The 19,730-nt window shown below is 44.1% G+C and overlaps 1 protein-coding gene across 1 annotated transcript; it reads right to left on the reverse strand.

Annotated features, from left to right (window-relative positions):
• Positions 1 to 22: 22 nt before the first annotated feature.
• On the reverse strand, positions 23 to 18,573 carry ubtfl (upstream binding transcription factor, like). The gene is made up of 20 exons (XM_048261639.1): positions 18,169 to 18,573; positions 15,473 to 15,568; positions 15,161 to 15,339; positions 14,810 to 14,893; positions 14,471 to 14,626; positions 14,310 to 14,374; positions 14,093 to 14,213; positions 13,672 to 13,782; positions 7,212 to 7,339; positions 6,807 to 6,948; positions 6,488 to 6,529; positions 6,275 to 6,388; positions 5,781 to 5,939; positions 5,371 to 5,499; positions 4,793 to 4,878; positions 4,123 to 4,312; positions 3,423 to 3,470; positions 2,808 to 2,939; positions 1,840 to 1,962; positions 23 to 774 (listed from the first exon to the last, which is right to left on the reverse strand). The coding sequence occupies exons 2-20, from the start codon at positions 15,528 to 15,530 to the stop codon at positions 670 to 672; spliced, it is 2,172 nt and encodes a 723-aa protein (XP_048117596.1). The 5' UTR covers positions 15,531 to 15,568; positions 18,169 to 18,573; the 3' UTR covers positions 23 to 669.
• Positions 18,574 to 19,730: the final 1,157 nt, after the last annotated feature.

Below are 19,730 nucleotides of genomic sequence, written 5' to 3' on the forward strand. Positions count from 1 at the left end.
ATTACACCACAGACAGAGAAAGTAATACAAGAGGGGGGAAAGTGCATTTATTGTGGATCTGACCAGAGAATGATCAAAACCAGGGCTGCTAAACATAGCCCTCTTCTTCCTTACATCTGGTTAGGATGTACACAGGCAGCTGGTCTAGTTTGTTTTACAGTCCATCTCCAAAAACCTTATCAGCATCCAACAGATGCATTCAAACTTTCCCACAAAAAAATTCAAAACCCAGCCATAGCTTCATTTTTTTCCTTTTCAGGTTTTAAAAAAATAAACAAGCAACATAGCTTTTAATAACACCTATATAAAGGCAATAAAAAACATTGCATTCAACACACAGGTAACACAGCTCCTTAAAAGGAAAAACAAAAACAAAAACAACATCAGAAGTTGTCCAGTTGAGTAAAAGTCTCTTGGGTTCCAGGAGGGAGAGAGAGAGGTTCCCCCCCCTCCACCCCTAGAAGCCCACTTGCTGTTTCACCTCCTATGCTGCTGCTGGCTCTGTGGCGGTGGGGTGCACAGGAGCTACACTCCAGCCACTGTGGAGAGGTCACAGCCACAGCTCTCCCACATGCCAGGGGGCATGAAGGGGCCTTGATCGAGAGGGGCGTGTCCTGCACTGCCCCTCCCCTTCCCTTCCCTTGCGAAGGGGGGGCTGGGCGCGGGGTTTCAGTCCGAGTCCGAGTCACTGCTGTCCTCCGAGGATGAGCTGCTGGTGGCGTCTGACCCGTCCTCCTCGTCTTCATCGTCCTCGTCATCGTCCTCCTCGTCGTTCTGACCAAACAACAAACGTATTACGTTACTGACTTTCTAATCACTGGTCTGACACTGCACTGCTTCATCTTACCCCTAGCCCTTGTCCCTCGAGTGGCAAGACAGGGGTGAAAATATTCCCCTTGGAAATATGACACCACTAGCCTACCATGAGGGAGAGCCGGGATGATTAAAACACTTTTGAATGAAACGTAATTCACAAAAAGATCGTACCACACTGAAAGCTCATATTTGGCACTAGCAACCTACATCTGTCTAGCCTGGTAAACCAGACCCTGGAATCTTTCAGATTAAGGGTCTGGCCACGAGTAATGAAAATGGCCAAATTCGAGGGGCGGCACCAAGCATGCATTTGAAACTCTCACTGCACGCAGTTAGATAACGCTACGACCAATCACAACAATTCATCAGTGTCAGTCATCAGTGTAGCTCGCCTTTGTCCCGCCTACACCGATTTGATTGGTCCCTCTCGCTCGAGAGATAGAAGAAATTTGGATCATTGCTCGTGGCCAGAGTATCTTGCGGGCACAATTCAAATTGTGCTCTCGCGAGAACTCCACGAGATTTCCAGGGTAACATTTGTCTTCTGTCAAGTGGAATGTGCCTAATTTTTTGTTCGTCCCTCCTGGTCGGGATGAATAAAACAGGCATGGGGGACAAAATAAAAATACAGTTTAAGCTATGTAAATGTCCTACAACTGTAATATTTTACAACATCCTAAATGGCCGTTACTTGACATCAGAAGTCATCACTACCTGCAGTAGATGTGACGAGTCGGCAGCAGTAGGCTATGCAGCATTCATATCAGATAAGTGGTAAAAAAGTTCAGCAAATTTCGCTGTTGCTGGACATTAGTTACATTTCGGACATGGCATGCTGTCAATTTGTGGGGCATCAGACATGGAAATATGTAAAATGCGTGAATTTCCCCTCAAATCGGCAATATCCCTTAATCCAAAACAGAATTGGGATACCCCTTCCTCCACAGAGAAATGGGATTGGGCTTAAGTATGGGATACCTAGTGCACTAACAAAGCTTACAGTCATCGCATTTAATCTCTCACCTCATCATCATCATCGTCATCATCATCACTGTCTGTGCTGCCAGAAGACTCGTCGTCGTCGTCGTCCTCAGAGTCTGTCGTGTCCGTCTTTTCGTCCTCTTCATCGGACTCTGACGTGTCCTGCTGGGGAGCACAAATTCACACCTTTCTCTCAAGGTTCTACAGCTCTTGGCCTCCCCATCTCTCTCTCTCTCTCTCTCTTAAACCCACACTCAAATGCAGACAGACACACATGCACACCCACACCCAGACACACGCACATGCAAGTATAATATATATATAATAACAATATGGGTGCAGGAAGGCAGGAAGGACACTTCCATCCGGTCTAAAGAAATATGAAATATTGATGGAGACAGCACATAAAACATGTTTATATTTAGTTTGTCTGTTGGTCTGTCTCTCTCTCTCTCTCTCTCTCTCTGTCTTTCTGTCTCTCTGTCTGTCTTTCTTTCTGTCTCTCTGTCTGTCTGTCTTTCTTTCTGTTTCTCTGTCTGTCTGTCGGCCTGTCTATCCATCTGACCATACAGCTTTCTGTCCATCCTTTTATCTACCTATTCACACACACATGCACACTCAAACACACATTTGTCTCAGCCTTTGAAACATCTGAAAGGACCAAAGATATTACCATCACATTTTACATTGATAACAGATCTCCAGCGTACTGTAAGCTCAACAACAAATTAGATTTAGACCTACCCAACAATTGGCTTAACATTTGGCTACAGCTCTTCCATTACAGACCAAATGCTCCTGAAGGGCCCAATTAGATCACCCAGCTTTGCTGTAACAGCGTTATGACTGCACTCTGATATAGGGCACTCCGCTGTCTACCAAGTGCCCTTACAAATGCTAGTCCCCATCACTCTCTTTACATACTGTATGGTCCAACTCAGATCAGCATGTACAGCATGAGGTAAACGTGTGTTGTGGTAATGTGGGTGTGTAATGTGGGTGGGCGTTACCTTGGCTCGGTACGCCATGGAACGCTTGCCCCCCCCGGCCCCCACTCCTGTGGCTCTGGCACCTACCGCCTTCCCCTTGGTTATGCGCACTTTCGCTCCGGGACCTCGTGGCTTGGCCGTGCTCCGCCGTTTCTGATTGACGGAGAGAGGGTAGGGGGTGGCAGACAAAGGAGAGAGAGAGAGAGAGAGAGAGGAGAGAGAGAGAGAGGGAGGAAAAAACACAAGAAGAAAAGAAAGGACACGTTTCAAAGCTCAAAGCACTGATTAGTAGCCCCAAACAGCAGCCAACAGAACGCTATTTATTCCGAAGAGGGTAGTTAATTCAGTTACAGAAGCATCGAAAGCCATCCCAAGAGCCAAAGCAGAGAAAAGTGAGCCTAAAGTGCTCTTTCAACAATGATAATGCACTGGTACATGAGCCTTCATGAACAGTAAATCAAGTAGGGAGGAGACTAGAGCCGAACAACGACTTTGTGTCAAGATAAATCAGCGAGAAAGCTTTTTATTTTCTTTACAGGCTAAATAGAGGCCAGAGTGTGAGCACAGAAGCCATTTAAGGAGTGGGTTAGGATTAAGAGCTAATTAAATAACAGCGCAGTCCAGTCCAGTACTTACCGTGGTGGAGAACTCTTTATACACAGCACGCTCCTGAGGAGAGAGGGACTGAAAGAGAAGGAAAGAGTTCATTACGTGTCTGCATCCGATACGGTCCGTTAAAGACTCCAATACGGCATCCGATAAAGACTCCAATACGGCATGTTGCCGAGAGATCCAAGATCGTTCAAGCACAGCACGTTGATGTATGTAGGTCATCACATTGGAAAAGTCCATAAACACTTGTGAGATTCAAGTCAAATTTCTAAAGTATAAGACAGTATAAGTATAAGTATACGTATATATACTCTTTTGATCCCGTGAGGGTAATTTGGTCTCTGCATTTATCCCAATCCGTGAATTAGTGAAACACACTCAGCACACAGTGAACACACAGTGAGGTGAAGCACACACTAATCCCGGCGCAGTGATTTGTGTGATTGTGTGTATGATTGTGTGATAGTGTGATTAGTGAGCTGCCTACAACAACAGCGGCGCTCGGGGAGCAGTGAGGGGTTAGGTGCCATGCTCAAGGGCACTTCAGTCGGGCCTACTGGTCGGGGTTCGAACTGGCAACCCTCCGGTTACAAGTCCGAAGCGCTAACCAGTAGGCCACGGCTGCCCCAAAGGAGGGGGTTCTGACAAATCCCCCAGGAGAGCTAAAAGACCAGAGGCAGCAGTACGGCTGCTGGGGCAGAGTAGGAGCACAGGGGCCACCTACCTTCACCCACACCTCCAGCTCCGCCTTGTACTCCAGCTGCTGCTCCTCCACCTGCTTCTTGTACTTGTCCTTCTGGCTCTGGCTCAGCTTGTGCCAGCGCTTGCCGATCTCCACCATGCGCTCCTTCAGACTGAAGTGGTTCAGCTCGCCGTTGGTCAGCAGCTCCTGCGAGAACATCTGGTAGCCGCTCCTGATGCGCACGCACACAAAGAGAAACAGAGAGGATGGTGAACGTGAGAGGATATCATGGCAGCACAGCAGCTTTTTCTGGTTGGCGATTACAATTTGAGGTGTCTGTATTGGATTTGCAAAAACACACAAATGCTCATTGTTTTTATAACAGTCCATCAGACTTCAATACTTTATCCTAATTAAATAAACTTGCTGTCAGTGTGCGCATACTCCAGAATCTGGAAGAATACCATTGCATTCTATTGTAGTAGCATTCCAGCTTTTACAGAAAACTCAATGCCAACATTAGCTGTGGAAATGTGGCTTGACTTATTTCACGGGTAACAGAAAAATCAATGAAACAAGCTACTGAGCAAGTAATGTTTGCTCGCATCCACCTCAGCAACTTCTCTAAAAATGTACTGTATGATCGTATGGTTGGATATGTTTCATACATCCCCATTTCATCTCGCTGTGAAAACACAAGCACTCAACTCACACAGGTGGTTTTTTCGGCTCGCCGTCAAACTTGGGCTTCCGCTGGCCCTGTCCAGCCGTCGGCGTCCGTATCTCCACAAGCTCTCTCTGCAGGAGAAACAACGTCAGTGTATATGTGATTCACACACGAGCACACACACACACACACACACACACACACACACACCTGAAACATGTAAAAGAGTAATTGTGTACATGTCACACCAGCTAACATGGCATGGCATACACATGCAACTCTGAAGAAACGTTACACCTCAAATGACATTAATTACATGGAAACAGACATTCACGTTACTAACGCTGAAATGGATACAAATCATGAATACAACAACAATGGATGACACAAGTACATTTCAACAGTAATATTGCTGTACTGCATGTAACTGCAACCTGTACAACACAAAATTGGAAAAGCAGGTCAGGAAGACCATGTCTAAAGTGAACCCCAAGCCCAGAGGCTCCACCCGATTACCCGACAGAGGACGGGGTGGGGAGAGAGGACCGTTACGGGGTGACCAACACTTTGACATTTCTCCGGTACAGGTGAAAGGACAGTGGTCAAAACGTCTGGTCACTGACCACGGTCCGGTACTGAACCTCGTATCGCTTCTGGTCCTCCGCTGCTTTCTTGATCCATGGGATCTTCTCTTTCTTTTCCATGGCCTTCCAAGCAGCCTCCATGGCGTTCTGGGCCTTTTTCCGGTCACTCTGAACCAACGGAAAGATACACAAGTATCTAGAAAAAGCCCAGCTGCAGGGCTTAGACCACACTTGGCTATCAAATAAAACCAAACAAGCTTAACAAACACACACTTGTGCATTGAAAGGTTCATACTGGAATTTAATTACCATATATATTAAAAAAACGTAAACCAAGAAGCAGCTATGCTCATTTTGATTAGGTGTTCACTGACTTATGATGATTGTGTCAGCTTAAGCTCTACCAGTCCCCCAGTCAGCCACCGGGGCAGCGCTCATGGTGCACTCACCCTGTACTTGGCCAGGTAGTCACCGATCACGCTCTGTTGCCACATCTCCTCTGCCGTCTTGGGTGTTTCGGGGAGACGGGTTTTCTTTTTGTTGTCCTTCTTCTCTTTTATCGCTACACCTGGTGCCCAGTGATCCAGCTCAGGATCCCGACACCTCTCCTACAAAAAGGACACACACACCACAAATCAGTACCAAATCTCTCAGACGTCAGATCCCTCAACCCACGCCAAAAAGCATACTTGTCAACAGTAGAACACTAACTGCAATAAAATTCAAATTATCACACTTATACAAATAAATAAATACATAAAATGTTTTCCTCCTCCTGTATAGACCGTTTCAAGAGAGTTCCATTATCAGCATCATAGTTGGCCCCACAAGGCTTCCGTTTTAACATTCCATATGTTATCTTAATGCAGAGGAAGTAGATTGGGAACTAAATAGATTTTGTTTTTATTGTTGAAAGGGTCTATTAACAGAGTGACACACCCACCTTTGCTGAGGGGGACTTGGCCCGTAGAGGGCTGTTTGTACTGTTCATGGCCAGCCTGGAGCCCGGCAGCTTCTCTTCTCCCAGCACCCGATCCCTCTCCTCCTCCGGCAGACTCTATGGATGGAAGTGAGTGAATGCCATTGAATAAGCCACAGGGCTTAAGCGATGCAGTGGTCTGATTACGATTGGAAATGTAATAATATGCACACTTACCTCTAAAAATCGCTGGAGGTCGATCTCATACTGCTTCTTTTTCTGGAGATGAAAGAAAGTTCCTTCACTGCCACAAATGTGATTATCTAGGCCTGGTCAAAACCTATACTATTTAGGTCTATCTTAAACTATCTTTAAAAGGAACACAACTGTTAGAAAGATCCTATTTAATTCCATTTCTTTTACTGATTGAGAGCAATGTATCCATATCAAAGACAACAATATTTTAAGAGCCACAGCTAAATTAATGCCCTTAGATTTAAACAATGACACGTTTAGTAACTCAAACCCTTCCATCTCTCCCTCTCTGAGGCCTAACCTGTTCACAGCGTTTCTGGAACATGTCCTTTTCCTTCTGTGTCATCATCTTCCACTGCTTGCTGCACAGCACCATGCGCTCCGTGCTGGGCACATCCTTCATGTTCACCATCAGCTCGGCACAGTACAGCGAGTAGCCATTTCTGAAAAAGACAGGCTTACTTCACACCAGCTCAACAAAGGTTTCAAGTCAGATTTAAATAAAGAGATAAGTATGAAAAAAAAAAAACAGATCTTTGTTATATGCAGACATTAACATCTGATTTGGGTAGAATTTACACTGTGATGTGACCATGGGTTAGTCAAATTTATCAGAAAAGATTAACTGTGCACCATAATACTCTTCATCTAATGACTTTGCCGTGAGGGAGGAAGGGGGACTGAATGATGAAAGTCTGACACTTACGGTGGAGGTTTGGTAGGCCGGCCGTCAAACTTATCCTTGAGCTGCCTCTCGGCTTTGGTCAGGACAGACTTCACGTGCTCATCTGAATTGGAGTCGGGGTGGGCCTCAAAGTATATCCTCATGCTATCCTACAACACACAACAGAGCCAGGGCCACAGGAGGTCAAGATGCTAAAGCATCTGAAGGATGAATCCATATGAACATACTGCCAAATTCTGCATGGAGTTCACTGAGTTAAGCTTGCAAATAACCTCTGTATGCAAAAGAGATTACTTGGTTATAAGAGAGGTTGAGGGGATCAGGTTTATTTTCACTTTAAGCTCAAGCTTTTGGCTCATTATACACCCAGCAAGTCAAGTCACCCCAAGAACCAAAAGGCCGACTGACTGTGATGGAGGCAAAAGTCAGTGTATTGGCTGACTTCCGGGAATGAGGTAGGCTGAGTAGACGCGTGACGAGCTTGCTCCCACAACCACACTTTATAACGCATCTTTCAAACTTCTCCTTGTTCGGCAATTTATCTTTAATAGACACGTAATCTGTTGTTAACCTTACGGACTACCCAGCAATGTCCAAAGCAAAGGGTAAACAAGATAAAGACAATTCTACGTCCTTAGCTAGCATAACTATGACTGAAATTAGCTCGCTGTTGGAAGAACACAGAAAGTCTCTGGCAGCCTCATTTGACTCAGCTGCATCCACACTGGAGAATCTACAGACCACAGTTACAGATCATGGGCAAAGAGTCGCTTCTCTGGAAGAAAATGCCACTGACATCGACCACCGTCTCGTTCAGCTCGAGAAGACCTGCTCCACTTTTCAGCAAGTAAACGAGTCACTCAAGACCAAGGTAGCTGACCTAGAAGGGCGCAGTAGGCGCCAAAACATCCGAATCATTGGCCTACCTGAGGACACTAAGGGGTCTCAACAGTCTGCCTTCTTCTCACAACTCCTAATGGATGTCTTTGGCTCACAGATCCTCTCTTCTTCCCCTGAACTTGACCGTGCCCATAGAAGCTTTGCAGCTAAGCCTGCTCCAGGAGGAAGGCCACGTCCTGTAATCATACGGTTCCACCGCTTCCAAACGAAGGACCTGGTCATACGCGAGGCTCGTAAAAGAGGCGACCTGTCCTACCAGGGCCATAAGATCCGCTTCTACGATGATTACAGCCCCGATTTGTTGAAGCAGCGTGCTGAGTTCAAGAACTCCATGGCAGAGCTCTACAGGCGTGGATACAAGCCGGCTCTCCTCTATCCAGCCAGGCTCCATATTATATTGCCCAGTGGCGAGAAGACATGGCTCCTGTCTGCATCGGACGCAGCCAAGTTTGTCCAGGACTTGTAAGATAGGCTAATGTAAGACTTGTGTGACTTGTAAGGTACTGTCTGTAAGCGAGTGAGTTGATAAGCTTTACTGTTCATGTCTAAACAATGTCATTGCCTCTCTAGTCTACTAATGATAATGCCTGCGACACGCTTTTTTTTTTTTGTTTGTTTGTCTCGCTTCGCCAAGCTCTCTGAGTAGGCTAAGTCTGAGCTAGTTTTGCTTCTCATGACAAATTGTCTGACAATGATGTAGGCTACATGCCGTCTAACTGGCCTAAGATGTCTTTTTTTCTCTTTCAAAACGTATGCCCTCAACATTGTTTTCTTTTGCTCTCGCTATGTCCGTTTTCCCCCTTTCATTTCAAAATCTGTTGGCTATGCAGATTTACTGTTACATTATGGTAAACAGGCGTATTAGCCAAAGCAGGTCGATTGTTCAATGTTAGGCTAGCATAGCCCTTGCCTACGCCTGTATGCAATTGTTACTATATTACACTTGAAGTAAAAATGGTTAAAAATGTGTTGACTGCACAGTTTGCGTTAGGAAGATTCACTATGCTGATCAGTGTATCAGAGCGTTCCATGTTGCTGTCTCTGGAAGCAATTGGATTGGGATTTGGGGTGGGGGAATGGGTTGGGTGGGGAGGGGTATTTGTTTAATGTATTTTTAATTAGGTTTCATTGTGTGTATTTTTTCACTTTTCTTTCGCTTTTGCTGGCGTGCTGCTTCGTTTACCCATGTCTACCACCGAGAGGATCATTCCTCCCTTTTGTTGGTGCTGGGCTGCAGGTGGGGGGCGTTGGTGGCGATCGACGTAAACTAATCTGTTCCTTGCACACACCCTCAAAATAAGCATATGGCATCAAACATAAGCTCCTTGCCTACATCGGGTGGTGCCTAGTTGGAATGTTAGAGGGATGAATTCTCCTGTCAAACGCAACAAAGTATTACACCATCTAAAATGTTTAAATACTAAAATAGCGTTTCTACAAGAAACCCATCTTAAGCCATCTGATCACCTAAAGCCGCGTAGGGGGTGGGTTGGTCAACTCTACCACTCCTCATTCTCAAGTAAGGCTCGAGGGATTTCTATTCTTATCCATAAATCAGTACCATTCTCCGTGACCAACATTATATCAGATACAAACGGGCGGTTTGTTGTCATCACAGGTAAAATAGGAGGTAATAGTTTGATGTTGGCAAATGTATATGGCCCGAACTGGGACAATGATAACTTTTTTAAAAACTTTTTTTTCTCTCTTCCTGACTTTCTCACCAGCTCATCCTTGGGGGGGATTTTAACTGCTGTCTTGACCCTTCGCTTGATCGTTCATCCAGCAAGCCCTCTGCTGTCTCTAAATCATCTAAAGTCATACAGACGTTTATGGAGCAATATGCAGTCGCTGACGCTTGAAGCTGACGCTGCCTGGCGCTTTTTCAATCACAGTGTGAAACAGTTCTCTTTTTTCTCTCCTGTCCATGGCACTTTCTCCCGTATTGATTACTTTCTCATTGATAATAAGCTCCTCTCGTCAGTCAGATCATGCTCATACAGCCCCATTGTGATATCAGACCATGCAACAGTCGTTCTTGACATCTCTCTTCCTGGCAGATCTGTATCCCGTTCCTCCTGGCGCTTCAATTCCTTGCTACTTTCTGACCCTAACTTTATCACAACAATTAGGAGCCGCATCGATCTTTTTATTTCCACCAATGTTAACCCAGATGTTTCTGCAGCAACAATCTGGGAGACATGCAAAGCCTACTTGCGAGGGGAAGTAATATCCTATTCCGCCTACCAGAAAAACGTTACCGCTGCCCAGAGTATCAGCCTCTCCAATGAAATATCAGAACTGCAGTCCAAGTGTGTAAATTCACCTGACGCAGATCTTTTTAAAGACTTCACTCACTGTTGAAAACACGTCATAAATATGTTGAGTTTGGAGATAAACCTAGTAAACCGCTAGCTCACCAAATCCGACAATCGTCTTCGTCACAGAATATTACCCAGATTAATACTACTGATGGAACAACTATCAACCCGCATATAATCAACAATCAATTCAGGGATTTTTATGCCACATTATACTCTTCGGCAAGTTTAAATGATGAGACGCAGTACGAACACTTTTTAACTCTTTAGATCTTCCCTCCATTGACCCTGAAGCATCATCTAGGCTGGATGGACCCTTCACTATTGCTGACCTTAGAAATTCTTATTCTGATGCAGAATGGAAAATGCCCTGGTCCTGATGGCTTTCCTGCCGAATTTTTAAAAGCCTTTGCAGGCCAAATATCCCCACTTTTACTAAACATATTTAATGAATGCGTGCCCATACGGGATGGCGTACTCCCCTCTACATTACACCAGGCCAATATCTCTCTAATATTAAAAAAAGGACCCCCTCAGACCCCCTCAGTTGCAGTAACTATCGCCCTATCTCTTTGCTATGTGCAGATGTCAAGCTGTTGGCCAAAATGCTGGCTAAACGTCTGGAATCTGTCCTACCAACTATTATTTCCCCAGACCGAACAGGATTTGTTAAAGACAGACATTCTTTTCACAACATCAGGCGCTAATTTGATATTTTATACACACCTACACACTCTGACACCCCTGAGCTGCTTATTTCATTGGATGCGGAGAAGGCATTTGACCGTGTAGAGTGGTCTTACCTGTTATATGCATTGAGGCGTTTTGGTTTTGGGTATACATTCATTTCATGGGTAAAGCTTCTGCATACATCCCCCCATGCTCGCGTTCGCTCAAATAATGACTACTCAGATTACTTTCCCCTCGAACGTGACACTCGCCAGGGCTGCCCACTCTCTCCTCTATTGTTCGCCATCGCCATTGAACCACTGGCTGCGGCCCTCAGGTCCAGCCAGGTGTCAGGTATCTCAAGGGGTGGTATTGTTCATAAAGTGTCGCTGTATGCCGATGACCTCTTGCTCTTTATCTCTAATCCAGACAGGTCCATCCCCCTAGTACTAAAATTATTGACAGAGTTTGGGCAAATTTCAGGTTATAAACTAAATTATCACAAAAGTGAATTAATGCCAAACAATGCTGCAGCCATAAACTATCCCCTATTTAAGTTACCATTTAAGACATCACTGGATAATTTGAAATACTTGGGTATCTATGTAACTAAAAACTACTCAGACTTATTTCAATATAATTTCTCCCCTTTGCTGGCCAGGCTAACCCAGGACTTCCAGTGATGGTCTCTTTTGCCTTTATCTCTTGCTGGGCGGATAAACGGTGTTAAAATGAATGTGCTCCCTAAACTTTTATATCTCTTTCAGTGCATACCTATTTTCGTTCCCAAACATTTTTTTAACTCACTTGACAGGACAATCTCTCAATTCATATGGAACAAAAAGGCCCCTAGAATAAAGAAAGACACCCTTCAAAAACCCAAGGAGTTGGGGGGGTCTAGCTCTCCCTAACTTTTTACTTTACTACTGGGCAGCAAACATCAGAGTCTTGTTGTACTGTTGCCATGGTTGCAGATTGAGGAAGATTCATGAGGTTCTTCCTCTTTAATGTCCCGTTTGTGCTTCCCCACGACTGTATCGCCATCTGCACTCAAAGAGCATGATTGTTAAAAATTGCCTCAGGATCTGGACTCAATTTAAACAGCACTTTGCACAGCAGACTATACCTGCCTTGACCCCTGTATACTCTAATCCCCTATTTACTCCCTCTGTGATTGACAAAGCTTTCCTAACTTGGAGAGACCAAGGGGTTGTGTCCATAGACCAGCCCTACATTGATGGTACTTTCGCTTCATTTGGACAGTTAACTCAGGCATTCAAACTGCCGGCAACTCATTTCTTTAGATATTTGCAAATGAGAGATTTTGTTCGCAGTCACCTCCCTGGCTTCCCTGCCATTCCTCCCCACACTTATAGACACTATCCTCAAAACTAATCTTACCTCACCTTACCTTACACTATTTCAACACTCTATAACACTCTTCTCACTCATCAGTCCTCGTCGTCCGATGTTCTACACGGTGCATGGTCGTCAGATTTTAATATAGAGATAGGGCCTGCGGTCTGGGATCATGCCCTGAAGTGGGTTCACTCATCTTCTATTTGTGCTTGTCATGGTGTTTTACAATGCAAAGTTGTTCAGAGTCCATTGGTCGAAAAGTAAGCTAGCCCGTATATATCCTGGCACTGATTCAAGCTGTGACAAATGCCACCTGGGACCTGCCAGTCTCGGTCACATGTTCTGGGCTTGTCCCGCCCTCGAGTCGTTCTTGGATGGTGTTTTTGACTCTCTTTCGGCCATTGCTTCTGCCAACATTCGCCCCTCACCTTTAGTTGCCCTGTTTGGTATCCTACCAATGGGTCACTCGCTACCGTCTTACTTTTGTGAGCTTGTGGCTTCTCTCACGCTGTTAGCAAGACGCATTATATTGTTACACTGGAAGAACCCCCGCGCTCCCTCTCACTCCCAGTGGATAAGGGATGCACTCTATTTTATGAAGCTGGAAAAAATCAAATACTCCCTTCATGGTTCCATTGCAAAATTTTCTAAAATCTGGGAGCCCTTTCTAGATCACATCAGGTCTCTCCAACTAGATGGTTTACCTTTAGATTAAGCAGCCGCGCCGACGTCCTGCACCCCTTGCCTAAGTCTACTTTCCTCATATTGGAAGCATGTAGCACAGCAGCACTTTGATTTGAATTCAGTTTTTTGTTGTTGTTGTTTTTTGTTTGTCTTATTTCGTTGTTGTTGTAGGTCTTTTTATATTCTCACCTTTGTTAGTAGTGCCTCACTCAGCAAAAATGAATTCCTGTATCTCTTTCTCTTCATATTTGAGGACTGTTTTCATGTTTGTATATTGAAAATGACACAAATAAATCATATATATATTTTAAAAAAAAGTCAGTGTATTGTAGTCTCCCCCTGAATTTCCTGGCTGCATCGTCCACTGTGTCTGCACCTGAGTGGTGTATATTGTATGAACAGCTGATTCTGTTACTGAAAATACTCTGCTGTCAGAGGAGGGAGGAGTGGCTGGGACAAAGGGCCTCTCAAACAGGCAGCTGATTCTGAGGCCTGTCTAGTCACAGTCTCTTTGTTAGGGAAAAAAGGGAATGCAAACTATGTTCTACCTCGTAATCTTTCTGCAGCTCCAGGGCTTTGCTGATCCACTTCAGACGTTTTTTGTCAGACAGCTGAGACCACTGTCGGCGTAGTGCCTCCTTCAGTTCCTTCTGGCTAACCTAAGTGAATAAGACATTCATAACAAACGTAAGATAAATATCTGCCAAAAAAAGAAGAGCTTTGACTATTTTTGTTGTATCTTGTTAATTGTTAGAGAAAAGAGCCTGGTCAAAGGAAGGCAAGTTTGTCACATCTACAGTAATAAACAATCAGTTACAAATCAGTTACAAATACTATGTGTCATTACACCCTCTGACATCTGTGTAGGACGGGGTGGGGGGAGAGGACTGTTAGGGGGAAATATGGGGAAATATCTAGAGAAATATGTGATGCAAATCATTCAAATTCCTCAAATGTGGTCAGACTTACATCTGGGTGAAGCTTCATGTAGGTCTTCTTTTCGTGGTTGTACCACAGCTGCTGAGGAGTTTTGGGCTTCTCAGGGAGGTCAGACTTCTTTCTCTCCTCTATCAGCTCTGGGTGGTCCTCCCTGGAATAACGCAAAAGTAATGTTGCATACAGCCCAAAAGAAAATGCCCTGGTATGTCTCCAACAGTGTAGATAATTTGGTTAAATTGGTGCTTACTTAAACCGTGCCATGTTCTTCTCAAAGGACTCCTTCTCCCTCTGGAACTCTTGGATGTATTTGAGCTGAAGAGAAGAAAAGAGCATATTAAGATTTTACATTTATTGTTTGTGAACCAAACTAAGCACGTTTTTCCTCTTCTGCATAGCGCAATGTTGTACCTTCTTCTTCTCTGGGAGTTCTTTGTACTTCTTGGATAATATCTTAGTGAGATCAAGATTACTCATCTCTGGGTGGATCTTGGCATATTTTGCCCGTTTCTCCATAAAGAAACGAAAGTAGGGAGTTAAAGGCTTCTTTGGGAAGTCTGGATGTGTCTGAAAATAGAAGAAAGGGTTAATGTGTTGCTGCTGATATTGTGCCTTATGCTGAGAAAGTTACTTATAAGCTGTTCAATGCAGTTCATAATGAAATGATCAAGAAAAATAACTTAGATGCATGCGAGACATCTTTTGTACATGCATATTACAGTTGTTAGGGTTTTGTCTTGAGAAACATGCCTTTAATTTTTTTCCTTTGTATGGATTCTTCACAAATTCAATGGCATCCACAATAAGTTCGGTCATAGTTCTATATTTGCGCACCTAGAATTAAAGAAAAACAGAATGTAAGTACTTCCAAATAGGTGGAGAGAGAAGAGGAACCATATGTTTCTGTCCATGACTAATTAACATTAAGTACTGTATATCAGATCCAACTACTGCCACAAGATCTTTCCTAACATTTTACTGCAACTGGAGACATTCCATTACAAACAATTATTAAACAACCCCATTTGGTAGGCTACCAAAGTATCAGGCAACAAAGTACTTATTGTCCACTGACACTTCAAAGTTGCTCCATGGACATACCTCACAGGAGAGCTTCTGCCACTTCTGCTTGCACAGATCTCCTGAGAAAGAGCCAAAGGCCACTTTCTCCCAGTCAAAGTGAGACTCCGTGGTCTTGTACTTCATGGAGTCACTATCAGCCAGTAGGCTGCGGATTCTCTCCAGCAATGTCAGACAGTCTTCCTTCCTCCACAGATCATCTACAGACAAATGCAGGGACAAACTTGATACAGAAGCACAAACTTAGTCTTGATTAAATCAGATAAGCACGTAGCATAACTGTTTATATGTTGCAGCCTTGAGCTTAATGGTATTGAACAAGCAATGGGTCACCTGACTCTGACTTGATTCGTCCAGTCTTGGTGGCAGAGACACTTGTACTGCCATTCATGATGGAGACTCTGTGGGCAGTTCCAAATGGATACAGCCCTATAACATCCAAAAACACAAACAACAATCAGATCAGTAACGTTCAGCCCTTCTAGACCTTTACAGTCGTTGGCAGACAGTTCAAGAAGAATCTGTATTATGTTGCAAATGAACCTGATAAAAGTGTACCTTCCCCACATAAACTGCATCTCACATAACCAAAGACATTACAAAATCGTATGTTGCATAGCGGGTGTTCACTAACTGGAAAGGTAACAGATAACTTCTGACGTTCCGACTTGACACAAAATTGCCATTTAGGACAATTCAGGACCAGACCCAGCCTTGACTCCGCCTATGCATCCTCTCCCAATGAGGAGACGCATCACTGCGATGTGATCGGCCGCTGAAACAAAACGCGATACGGCTAAAAGCAGATGAATAATAGGAAGAACCATCGTTTTGTCCTCTATTCTTCCCCCGATCGATAATAATAATGTAGTAATAATAATAATAACGTTACTTAATGGTTGTAAGAGGAGGCTGCTGCCAACGACAACCAAGCGGTGCTGACCCAGCCACGCCACACCACCGGGGGTGTCTACATTCTGCCGGGGCTGGTGACAGGGTGAGGGCTATTTAAATCTTAACCTTGAAATACTCCTGTAGGAGATGGTTAGTTGTAATTTGGGTAGAGAGCGACGTTTTATAACATTTCAAAGGCACAGATTGTGTGTCTCAGTAACGTGTCGACGTTACCGCCGTACCTGTGAATGCTTGAACAATGCTTGTGGGCCGACATAACTGCTGTATTCTCGGCAATAGTAACGTTAACTTTCTACAGTTATTTTCGCGGCTAAAATACACCAAATGTCAATCTTGTTTAAAGCAAATAATGTATAACATAACTTGGAAAACTGGTAATGCTGTAGATACGGTACTACATGACGTTACATACAGTTGGGTTTAATGTTGTTTGGTGGTACCTTTTGAAGTTACTCAATGCACACACATGCTACAAGGATGGATTTTTTAACCTAGTGATTGATGGCTAACTTGATACGTTGAAAGATGGGAAATGTGGTGATGCACTGGCATAACACATACCGTTAGCCGTCACATAGCTTGGATATTAACGTTTACGTTAAGCGGTTTTAAATTTCAAAGCTGTCCCCAGCATGTAACTTAGAAAGTTCTTGCCCATGGGTCCGAAGTGAAATTGAGGCTGAACTGGCCTCAACGTCCGCTCAGCCGTCCAAGCTAAGTAGGCATGCTCTCTGACCTACATTCCGATTAAGGCTAACTAGGCTACATTGTGCGATTGCTCCTCTGACATTTAGCTAACTTGTAATAATTTAACGTTTGATATACTTTTGGTAGAATTGAAAATCCCCCTCTCATCTAAAAGTTGCAATTTAGGTTATACGCATTTTAAAGTTCTCCTGTCTAGAAAACCTTGTCCTGTCTAGAGCATTTTGGCATGTTAGGCTATGCTAAATTAGCAACCTAATGTTAGCTAGCTTAGGTAAATAAGCAATATCACCTCGAGCGTCGTACAGAATAAACTTAAAAATGTACGCACTATACCATTAACTTGTGCAGGACAAAGTGTTCACGTCTTCGTAGGCAGGTGTGATCCGAGGTGAATTGTGCTGGTTAGCCAGCAAACGTAGCTAGACACAGAGTTAGCCTAGAGTGACAGATCTTTCTAGCGCGAGCCAGCACGAACACGGGCGGAGCAGTTTCCAAAAGGTAGCCTACGTAACGCTACTTATCCGCCCGCCACCCCCAAGCGGTGACGCCGCTGTGCAACCGTGCGAGGCGCCGCTTTTCCCGGTTAAAGTGTCATCCCCGACCGCTCTCAAGGTCGTCTTCATTTAAAACCTCACTGAACAAAATGACAATATGCGAAACACTTAGAAGGAAATGTTTACGTTAATTGTCATGCATGCAACAAATAAAAAAAAAGTAACGTCAGCTTAACGTTTTAACAAGCAAAGGTAACTTAATGACAGGAAGTGTTTGAAAATTAATTTATGACATTGTGCATAATTAAGGATTCTTGATGTGTTTCTGTTGTTGATCCATGCCTGTGGTTGACAGTAGTGTTGAGGCACGGTGGTGTTTCAAGTTATCGATACACCGACTGTTGTCTGCTTGCATACCCCGTAATGGCGCCCTCATTCCGGCAGGAGTCAGCACGCAGTTTCCGCTGGCACGAAAGCTATAGGCAGATGCCTCGGCAGGGTAACATGGTCGCAGTTCTCAAGCTCGAAATATTGAAAGGTTGTCGTTTATCTGATTTAAATTTTAATTATCTGTGAGACTAATCTCATAGATTTTTGAAGCACGTGAATTTCATGAAAATGATTTGTACTGTGATGGAAATAGCCTAAAATGAATGCTATTTAGACGACAACGAAATATTCACGGAAGCAGACGGTGTAGTTTTATGTTTAATCTACAGAAAATATGGAATGATTTAACCCTTGTTACAGCGACTGAAAATATAAAAATAGCGATGAGAGCGGTACCCGCTGTCTCTGCCTTCCCTCGCCCCAAAGCTCTCACTGCAGAGCCGCCATGAATGTTACAAAGACTCGGGGACGAACGGTAGGAAAATAGCTTGGAACGTCGACAAAAATATCCAGACTACTCACCTTTTTCGATACTTCAAAAGAGTCAGCTTTTCAAAACTATGATATAATCGAGTTGTTTGTTTTGGTGATGTTTAAGTTCCTTTTTTTCAACGGTAAACCCCGGGGAGTCAGGTCGAAACAGATCCGACAAAAGGAGCGTCTGGTTCGGTATGAAACTCCGCCCAGCGCCGCAGGGGGAGGAACTCCGAAGGAAAACATGCGAGAAAAATTGAGACAAAGAAACCGTATGAAACTTCATAGAAAGTGCGGCCGTTATTAATAAGGTCTGTTTATAATCGTAACTAATGAGCCTATTTAAAATATAGCCTACTGTTTTAGGGTTATTTGCATGGATTTCGCAACACAGCCCATCAGCGTAGGCCTACCTAAAGTTTGTCTTAGCCTACTATTGAATTCGCTACCAATGCACATTTGTATGAAAACACTTAAAAAGTAGATGCAATTTGTTTGTTTTCTAATATTCTGTCGGTCGCAGACTCCCGCATGAGCAGGGATTCCCAGCCAACACCGAAACCAAACACGCTTTTGGAGCGTGCATCCTTCTACGCAACCAGCTTGTTGAAATATGACGAGCATTCGTGTTTCAATGAACCTTAGACTACCTGCTATGACTAATTTTTATTACATTACATTTTATAGAAAACCATGTAGCCTAGGATATTTTGATAGCGTAGCTTGTAGCGTAAAATATGCAATGCACACGTCGGATTGCTACTGTAGGCTATCTGCCACGTTCCCGTTGACGAATTGTGACACTGTGTTGGAAATAGGCCTAGGCCTATGGTCTCGTAGAGTGAGGATTTTAAAGAATGTTCAAAAACCTAGAGCCAGCGTGAAGTGAGAGTTATGTCAAAATATGTAGTAGTGTGAGATGGAATTGAATAGGCTACAAACGTCACGTTGCCGTAGGTTTATTTTTGGGAAACGGACCAATAGGACAGAGAAAGGAGGAGTCGCGCAGCCTCCTGACAATACCATACTGCCTTCACGCCGACCGTAAACTGTCCGAAAAAAAGTGTGTCCATGACATCAGCTTGGAAAACAAATAAATAGGCTACGTTGTAAGAATTGCTTACTATGGTTGAGCAGAAGGGAAATGTCTCCGGCGACTGTTTCTATCTCTTAATTTAGTGATCCATTACCTTGCCTATTTGTAATGAGAGTGAGATTCGCCTCTTGTATCAGGGATGGACAGGATGAGTACAGAAACCTGGTCTATGACTGTGCAATGTGCAATGGTGCAGGCTCAACCATCTTCAGTTGAATGCAACAAAGACCAAGGAGATGGTGGTGGATTTCAGGAGCTCTAAGCCACCTGCCAGTCTCCATTGAAGGGGTCAATGTGGAGGTGGTCAGCACATAAGTACCTGGGGATACACATGGACAATAAACTGGACTGGTCGGCCAACACAGATGCACAGTCAGCTTTACTTCCTGAGGAGGCTTTTGTCATTCAATGTCTGCAGTAAGCTCTTCTGGATGTTTTACCAGTTTGTCTTTGCCAGTATCCTCTTTTGTGCTGTGGTGTGCTGGGGAGGCAGCATTAAGAAGAGGGACGCTGG

The sequence above is a fragment of the Alosa alosa genome, chromosome 1 (genome assembly GCF_017589495.1).
Source record: "Alosa alosa isolate M-15738 ecotype Scorff River chromosome 1, AALO_Geno_1.1, whole genome shotgun sequence".
In the NCBI taxonomy this organism is placed as follows: domain Eukaryota; kingdom Metazoa; phylum Chordata; class Actinopteri; order Clupeiformes; family Clupeidae; genus Alosa; species Alosa alosa.